Here is a 10000-nt window from a genome sequence, read left to right as displayed (position 1 = left end):
TGTCAAGCTTTCGCCTCTAGCACGTCTATTACAGTGTGTATGCACCGGTGTCAGACATTCCCAATGAGATAATTAGTAATTTTTGGCGAACATGTGAAATATCTGAGAGAGTAAGTCAAAAGGGACTGCAGTATGCATTCGAGGGATATATCCACGATATAATATGCAACCGATTAGAGAATAATTTAATAAAAATTGAAGCTAAAGCCTATAGTCGCAGCAGCAGCGCCTCATACGCTGACCATTCAAATGGGAAACACACAAATCGAGGGACAGCTATGTTCGTGCACAGCAGGGTAAGTGAAATGTGAAACTAATCTTATAATTATAAATCAAACAGTTTATCCATAAATCTTGTGGAATAACACTAACACCGGGAGAGCCGCGATCGGATTGGGTTAAAGTTACTCAGTCAGGGCTAGTAGGCCGTCGATTAACAAAATGCTGAAATATATTTTAAAGTATGTCAGTGAGCCTCCGTCTTGTCTTTAAACGTCTTATTTTACGTTAAAACGTGCATTATGAACAAAGAACCGTAATTATTTCCAACTTCCAAGCAATATGTGTTTTTGTTAATCCTGTCGACATTTAGTTGTGAATTGGGTCTCCAACACTGCTTGATCCACGCACATCATTTCTCCTCTTGGCTTTTAGATTTTCGGGAAGGAAAAAAATTCCACTCCCCCGTCCAAACTTTTAGGATACCGGGTATCAGATTTGCACAATCCATACGCACAACGCTTCGGCATGTTTCCCTCGCTCGAAAGCTTGCCAGACCTCCCGCGCCTAGTTACGGTTGCTAAGACACGATTGGCCAGTGACGGTTTTCGGGCGTGGCTTAGCGAAGGGTCAATTGCATTTTATTTTTACCAAAATTCTGTTTTCCGTTTTAATTATTCTGAATTCCATTTTAATGGTTTAAATAAACTGTAAACTGTAATAATCAAAAAGGTTATCCAATCAATTGAATTCTTCAAACTTTAACAATTTATAAATAAAAGTGCCCTATGAAATGTTTAAAAAAAAAATATTGTTTATGTGTATTTCTGGTCTTCTATGTTTTTTGATTTAATACCAATTTCATATCAATTCTTAATAATTTATTATAAAAAACGGTGGTAATAAAATTTATGCACAACAGAGATTTACAGTTTAAATTTAAATAGTGTGATATTCCTAAAATTATTTTTAATAAATTGTATTATTATTATGACTTTGAGCAGTACAGTCTACTGTACAACTGTACTGGCATAATTACTTCAAGTTAAACCAAACTTTTATTTTGGCGGACTGTAGTGAAGAGCTTTGAGTGAAATTCGTGATTTAGTTTTTGTTGGTTTAATGGAGATATGAATTTTATATATGAGGTTTGGAGAAAGAAAAACTGTCTTTGAGGCACTAGATTAACTTCACTCCAAGACCAGAATATTCATCAAGTTAAAGGAAAACCAGATTTACTCATAAAAGTCACTAAAGCAATTATGTTCACAACAAATATCCGTGCTTGGCATGAACTGGCCTTTACAATTTGATTTAAACAATGAGTTATACTCAACTAGTGAGCCAATTTATTTACTCACAAATGTATTCGCAAGTTGGTGAGTGTCTTTATCTACTGTATGTACTGTATCTAATGAGATGCAGTGATAAAATGAGAAATATACTCACTCAGAGGAGTCGATGAAGTAAATCACAAGCGCGCCGATGCTCAGGGCGAATACCAGTACCACCTGAAACACAAGACGACAACAACACATGTTTGTTACTTTACATCAAACTCCATCACCGCAGTTTGTAAAAACAAAGAAACATTGGGTTTATAGTAGGACTGTCAACGATTAATTCAAAATCAGTAGCGCATAAAAATAATTTAACGCAAATAAATTACTGAAGTAGTACGCAACATTGCATCATAAAAACCCAATATAGGTCAAAATAACAAAATAAATGTGTTAAACAAGATAAATGATGTATGCTTAATTTCAAGAGAAGTATGTGATTAATCGCGATTAAAAATGTTAATCTATTGATAGACCTAGTTTATAATAATGCACTTTACAATGCAAGTCTAAGGATCAAGTGCTTATATTCAGTTCCCCATGACAAATGAATGTTTGATCTGTGATGGGCTGAACGATTATGGAAAATAATCTAATTGCCACTTTTTTAACCAATATTGCGATTGCGATTTAATATGCGATTACTTTAAGTTCTTTACCTTCTGTATTAGTCGACAAAGACAAGCAATAAATCATTGTACAGTAGGGATGGGAATCTTTAGGCAGCTCATTATCCGATCTAATTTTTTTCTTATTAACTAATCTTAATAACACTTAAAATATGTATTTAATTACATGTGTAAATATACATACTTAAAAAAATAAAATAAAAAATAAATATATATATATATATATAAAAAAAAAATATATATATATATATATATATAAACATTTAATTAAACCAATTACATGTTAAGAATTTTAAATGGGCTATAAACTAATATAGCTTCAAAATATAAAAGCTAGTAAATAAAGAGGAACAAAAAAAACATTACAAGCAATAAACAAAGAGTGCTTTCAGTATTTAAAAGTAGGCGGTCTGAACGTTTTCCATTCAAGAGCTGGAGTGATTTTCCCCCTATACGATAAGCTGCATTCACACTAATGCACATTTCTCTTTTGAAATTGTAAATGTGGTTTTTCCTGTTGGTTTAAGATATAACTGACCGTGTTTACATTAATTTCGCGTCAAAAGCATTTTGAGATGCAAGTACATTTACCCAATGAGTCGCTCACAGCCGCATGCACGAGCACTCTTCACAAAGCGCCCGTAAGTATTTTAAAATGAAAGCAGCTTTCTCAGTGATTTTCATATTTTTAATATATAAGCCAACTGCATTCCAAAAGACATAATGCCTTTGTGGAGCATTTGTAAGGAAAATTCCGGCGGCCAAGACCGCGCAATGCAAGAGTAACATCAAAGCGGTAAAACCTGTGCAATGAAGCCCGCGACTGTCCTTGTAATTCGCTTAAACACCGAACTTTATGAAAGCTTATAAAGCACGCGCAGCGTCAGCACGCATCTGTGTTTAAAAACTAAGCTCAGACTCGATTCTGAAATTCTCTGAATCAATCCAGAATTGTTAGAGAGAGAATGAATAACACAATATCAGATACATAAAAAATAAACTTTTCTTTCCTGTATGCCAGACCTATGCGTAGCGTGCCATGTTGATGCTTGATCTGCAGACTGCTTTTCTCTCGCGTGTCACGTGACCAGTGTAATCGCAGATTTTGCGGTTACAAAATCGCATTTCATCATATCGCGATATTATCGCAAATGCAATTAATCGTTCAGCCCTAATCTGTGAAGTGTATAAATTGTCATTTTGAGGTGGAAATGCTGGTCTAGATGCTTAACTTATATTTGACTTGTATTGAACCAGGAATATTTCTTAAACAAGTGCATTTTCCATAAGATAAAGAGGTCAAGGTGTTTGTACACTGTAAAATTAACCATATTTAAAAAAAAACAGTAATTATAGTTAAACTGTGTTATTGTCGACAGAGTTACTCGTGTGTTTATTGATTTGCCTGAAAAACCTGCTTGAAATGCTGTGTGTGAGAGTGAGACTTGCATCTTCCTCATTAGTCAGTGTGTCCTGCTGGCAGAATCCCATTTTAATCTAAAGATCCTGATGAGATTTGAGCAGGAATTGGATGGTGTGTAAACATCAAGCCACCGAGGACAGGAAGAAACCTCTTAGCAACCATCAGAACCGATCTTTAAACCAACACTTTAAAGGATCGTTCCCTTCCTTCAAACCCGACTCGCAGGAGCATACGGAGAAGTTCAGTAGAATATTTACGCTGACATAAAACACCATAAACGTATCATAAATTGTCATCTGAAGCCATATGACTTAATAGTAAATCATTTTAATAATAACTTTATAAATATTAACTACTATTCAAAGATTTGGGGACAGTAACCGTTAACCCTTTTTATTCAGCAAAGACATTAAATTGATCGAAAATGACCTTTAGTCAAATAACATTGCTGATCAGATCAAGTTCTATTTATCAAATAAAACAAATATTCATTTATTTATTAAAAAATATATCAGTTATATATCAACTGTTTTTGTGATTGATTGATTGATTGATTGAATGATTTCTGAAGGATCATGTGACACTGAAGACTGGAGTAATAATACTGAAAATTCAGCAGGAATAAATTGCATATTACCATATATACACATAGAAAACAGATATTTTAAATTGTAATACAGTAGTCAACATTTGAAGTGGATCAAAAAAGTTGATCAAAGTTGTCCTAAGACAAGAACGGGTATTGTTGAAAAAGGTTTTGATCCACTTCTGATGTTGACTACTGTATAAATTTCACTGTTTTTACTGTATTTTTAATCTATGGTGAGCAGAAACATTTAAAAAATGAACTGAGAACATTTTGAACTTGTGGTGAATATTTAATCTAAATATTAAAATAAATTTTGAGTTTCTCTATATGGACTCATTATTTATTAATTTAATTAGTATTAAAACCTAATATTAAAATATCAATTCAACTGTAAAACTAGCTTGATTTTGCATCTGAGTTCTGCGTTGCATGGAGGAAATGAAGTCATACAGGATCTGAGTCACACGAGGGTGAGTAAATAATGACAGATTTCTCATTTCTGAAGGAACCATCACTTAAAAATCAAACCCATGAGAGAACAGGTCACAGCAAAGCTGGAGTGTAGATCTGGAGGAAACCTACTCTTCCTCTCGCTGTGAGTCTCTCATGCATTTTAAATGATCAGGTAGATTATTTTCCATGAGTGGAAATGCCATTGTCTCTAAACCATTGAATCACTCGTCCTGAGAAAACACCTGCATGTATTTTTAATGGCCACTCACACACAGGAGCGTCCCGGTTCCGGGTCCAAGTCAAAACAGTCCATCAAACGCCTGATTTTAGGACAACGGCCCCGAACGGCGAGTCGCTCAGCAGGACCCGTCGTCTGATTCATGCGCTCATGCTTCCACACATCAGTTTCCATGGTAATCGCAGCGCTTTGGCTTCGTTTGACCAGCAGATGATGCTCACAGACTAAACACAGCTTTAGTCTGAGTTCAGTTAAACCGGCTTCCTCAACGTTCATGGACACAAATCTGACATGATTAAGATCCTCAAACGAGTCATGTTGTTTCAGGCTCTACTAGAACAGGTTTTTCTGCTTTAATGTTGATTATTTTCCTCATATTCTCCATTGTTGCGGCTCCTCTCTTCCCAGTCTTCAGTAACGCACTGTTTACTTCCTGTCTCTATGAAGCCCCTCCTTCTGAAAAGCACACTGTGCTCTGATTGGTCGACTGGAGCAGTGTGTTGTGATTGGTCAATTGTATCTGAATCAATTGTACGTGAATAATTCAGAATTGTAATCTACTGATCTGATGTATAATGTACGAGTGTGAGATGTGTGTCCGACATGAGATTGAATCTGCCTGTCTGAAAGTGAAACTCAGTTTGATTTCGAATCGCTGACTGATATCTAAGACACCTGTGAGTCTGACAACAGTGGAAGAGGAGAAGAGCCGATCGGATCTGAACTCCTGTCACACGCCGAATAAAGAGCTGACCGAGTCAAAGCGTTTACTACAGCTGCAGAGGTCAGAGGTCAACCTCATTTCATTAACAGACTGCGGCACAGCTTCTGAAAACATATATATATATATATAGAGAGAGAGAGAGAGAGCTGCGGAAAAAGACCTTTTCTGTTCACAATGCACCTCATGGATAAAAAATAAACATATAAATAAATAAACATATAAATAAATAAATAAAAACAGGAGCACTCAAGAATGCTTTCACTGCCACTGTCTGTGTGAGTGTGTGTCCTTTAGTGAGGAAACAAGGACAGGAGAGGCGTGTGTGTGTGTGTGTGTGTGTGTGTGTGCGTGTGTGCGCGTGTGTGTACATTTCCACACGAGAGATGAGCGATCAACTGTCACTCACGGCATCACATTTCATTTTCACCTGGCCAAAAAACTATAATTTGAGATCTGCATAATTTCCTTCCATGATTTTCTCATGGAATTGAAAAAATAAATATTTTATTTAACACGTTTTTAAAAACTCTTGAAATCAACTCTCGCATCTACTTAACCCCGACAGAATAAACATAGCAGATAAACACATTTAAAATGTGCAGTTTCATCGTGCACTCGGGTGCATATGCAATATTTTTTACTAACGTACTGTAAATGATCAATTCCACCTTGAGTAAGCTACTAAAAAAAGTCAAATTTAAAGATTTAATTGAACTCCAAATAAACAACTGACCAGCGTTTAATGATGGCGACCTTTCCCGAGGTCAGCGCTGTGGAAACGCTCAGGATGTGAGAGCGTCACACACTCTTAACACGTGGACACACACATTTATTCAACACATTGTCATCTCAATTGTACACACACACTAAAAAAAACAAAAAAAATGTTTTTGGTCACTTTCCCATTTAGATGCGCAGTTCTTGGCCACAGGACCGGACTGGATATATAACAGCTCTAAAGGCTAATAAAGGTTGAGCTCATCATTAGGACAATAACAGCAGATCTGAGGCTTGAGGCTCGACGCTCTCAGAAATGTCACTGCGTTTAAATAGGTTGAAAACGGCAGATCCAGAGTCAGCAGGAGGCCTGAACTTCCACTCATCTCACTTCATCTGTCAACAACACACAGAGGAATGATGGAGGAGACAGAGAGAGAGAGAGAGATTTACAGTGGGTTAGTGAATTATTGAAAGCCCTCTTCATCATCATCATCATCCTCATCCTCACGAGTGCTCTGTAAATGAGTGGCTGTAGTAAAGAGAGGGAAATGTCACAGATCTTCTATTGAGTGTTTTGTGAAGGAGAGCGTTAGTCACTGCTGCTCGTGCTTATATTATACATGATAAATGACATGATTGGATAATCAGATGCATATAATATTAATGTATGGACAGCTTATGGAAAAAATAAAATAAAATAAAATAAAGCAATACAAATAAATAAACACATTTTTATTACCAAAGTAGTGAAAAATATAATAAAACTAAACTAAACTAAATTAAGTTTAACTATTTTTAAAACAAAGTTAAGTTAAGTTAAATTAAATTAACGAATGAACAGCAAATGGCACATTCGTTTTCCAAAACATAATAAAACAAAAACTGTATTAAATAGGCTAATAAATAATTAAATTCAAACTGCACATTTGCATTACCAAAGCAGTGCAAAATACAATCAATCAAAAACTAAACTAAAATAATAAACAAAACAAAGCTGGAAACAAGTATCCAAATCCAAAAAGGTAATAGTGGCTGATAAAACACCAAATTACTGATTGATACCAATATTTAATGCCATGTTTCTACTATCATAAAGATGTAAGAGAAAACAACTCTCTGGCTCAAACTGCAGATTCAGACTCGCCACGTCTCGATCATCATGGAGGTTTTGAACAGTGTGAGGAACAGCGAACGACGGGATCTTGGTTTTTTGTCTGAGCCAGAGCCGATGTTTCAGCATCAGTGGGAGGATCAATGTAATCCAGTGTTGTGATGTAACTCTCTGATGATATTTTGTGTGTTGAGACTCAAATAAGAGGAATTTCATAAGGAGGGTTTGGAATCGAGGCGGTGAAAACTGGGCATGTGGAAGAGTGACAAAGAGGATTTTGAGTCTCATCTCCTCAATAAGAGCAGATTATTTCATCTCTCTCACTGGATATGTTTACTTGTACAACTTTTCTTTCAATCGGACTGAATTCATTCCGTTTAATGAATCTGAACACAGTGACTACGTTTACAAGCAGCCAATATTCGGGTTGTGGTCGGGTTAAGGTCACTATTTGGGTTTTTGAAACATTAGGAATAACCCGTTTACATGAGTGAGCAGAGAGAGTTACTCCTGTACATGGAATTGCGATATCCCGATGTAAACGCGACGCGTGGTTAGCGTCTGGACGTACGGACAACCTTAAGACGCAATATGCGTCAGTTCCGATTCTTCTTCCTGTATCCAAAGACAACAACAGCAGCGCGCGGATAATGAATAGTTCGGGGCAGATAGCGATCGCCTTTGTTTGTGCGTTGGTGCTGGTACTGACCTCGCTCCAGTGTGTGCTGTGCTGCGTCTCGCCTTGTTTACTTCCGGTATACTGCAAGCGGGTTTTTGTATGCGCCGAGAAGTTCCTCTACATGACCAAAAATTCGGGTTAGAAAAGGGGTACCCCAGGTATGATATCCGGGTTTTTAAAATCCGGGATATAAGCATATTCGGGTTTTTGCCGGTGTTTACATGGCCGTGCGCGACCGGGTTATTGCTAATATTCCGGTTTTGAACGGGTTATTGGCTGCATGTAAACGTAGTCAGTGTTTACATGAACGATAAATAAAGAGATCGGGTTGATGTGCGCGTTTATGTCACAAGCTTTAAATCAGAATTGATTTTTTGACATGCGCACACTGCACGAATATACAGAGTTTCCCACTGTTTGAGTCTGAAACGTTGTCCCGCTCCACAGACGCAGGGAAAGGAGAATTATAATGACGGGACACAGTGGCGTAACGAGCCGACACCGGCCCTTATGCAGGATTATCAAGGCGGGCCCCTACTACAGCACGTGATGACGCAATGTCCACGAGTAGGCTACCATGAAGAGGACGGGATAGGATCATATGGCGGTACGGCTCGCCTAGGTTCCAGGCGTACCGTACCGATACTAAAATGTGACGTGGAAACACTGCAGATCACTGATTGGTCAGACAGAATCGTCACTACCAGCGTCACTGTATTTGCGAGACATCAAACCCGCTAGATTTAAACAGCCAGTAACAGCCACCGCTGTAGCACCTGTTTTAAACCTACTTGCTTGACTTGCTTGAAGAAAAAAAACTTATGGTCAGTGGACGAAGTGCAGACGTTCCTCTCATTGGTCGCCGAGGAGTGGATAAACTATAACGATCAGTCTATAATCCCACACACTTTGAAGCGGTACTAACAGCAGTGGAAAAGCGAACCGAGCCGAGCCGTACCATGCAGTGGAAAAGTGCCAATAGCGACACAGAGATGAGATGACTGAGAAAATCAGGAGTAGCCTACGCGCACCACAAAAAACACACAAAAAAAACACCATAACACATTGTTACTCACTGCTATTCCTCTTTTCGTTTTTGTTTTTGAAAGCCACTTTTGTGTTTGTAATTTGACGACGACACCATATCGATATTGTCTGTCTTAAGTTCATAAGTTCAAAGTTTTTACTGTTTTGCACGCATAAGGCATGTTCACTTACAGACCCGGTGATTCCCCAGTCCCAATTCGAAAAAAATTACACCAAAATCCATCATTGTTTATTTCACACATGATCAGTAAAATATGCTGTTTAAATAAATGTGCAATAAAGTAAAATGCGATCAGGCTAAGGCCACATCCACATGAAACCAGAGCTTTCCCTATCGGATCTTTTTTTTCCCTAGTTCTAATTTTTTTTCGTAAACATGGCGACGTCTCAAGAAATATATGCGTACACATGAAACTACTGAAACTGACTTAAACTGATGTGGTATACATGCCAGACCAGTATGTGGTGCTGTAACACCACATCTGTGCCACAGAGAAACACTAAACAAGGAGAAGAACACTTGGAGCATGCGCATAACCTTGCGCGCACTATACGAACACAACACGACAGTGGTGTGTGACTAATGCTGACACGTGGTGTGATGACATCATCGTTTCACAAAATGTATTGATTGGCCGTACACACGAAAACGCAAGGGTGTCGTTTTCAGATTTATCCACTCTGGGACCCAGTTTAAAAAAATAGTGGTTTCAGTGTCCCAAAACGCCGGATCCGTCTGGACGAAACGCAAACACCAATACGATAGTCAAACGAAACGCCAATACGATACAAAATTTGTGTTGCACTCCGTGTGGACAGGGCCTAAAA

General features: G+C 37.7%; 1 protein-coding gene across 20 annotated transcripts in view; it reads right to left on the bottom strand.

The window, feature by feature from the left end:
• LOC143738797 (calcium-activated potassium channel subunit alpha-1a-like) overlaps window positions 1–10000 on the bottom strand; it is a 118696-nt gene that overhangs the window by 59533 nt on the left and 49163 nt on the right. For all 20 annotated transcript variants that reach the window (XM_077230875.1, XM_077230877.1, XM_077230880.1 and 17 more), the window contains exon 3: window positions 1669–1730. In XM_077230875.1, coding sequence (XP_077086990.1) covers window positions 1669–1730 — 62 coding nt within the window. The remainder of the gene's footprint in view (window positions 1–1668; window positions 1731–10000) is intronic.

The sequence above is a fragment of the Siphateles boraxobius genome, unplaced genomic scaffold, assembly GCF_051911475.1.
Source record: "Siphateles boraxobius isolate OS27281-9 unplaced genomic scaffold, OSU_SipBor_1 151, whole genome shotgun sequence".
NCBI classification, from domain to species: Eukaryota; Metazoa; Chordata; class Actinopteri; order Cypriniformes; family Leuciscidae; genus Siphateles; species Siphateles boraxobius.
This window is presented reverse-complemented; position numbering and strand designations above follow the sequence as displayed.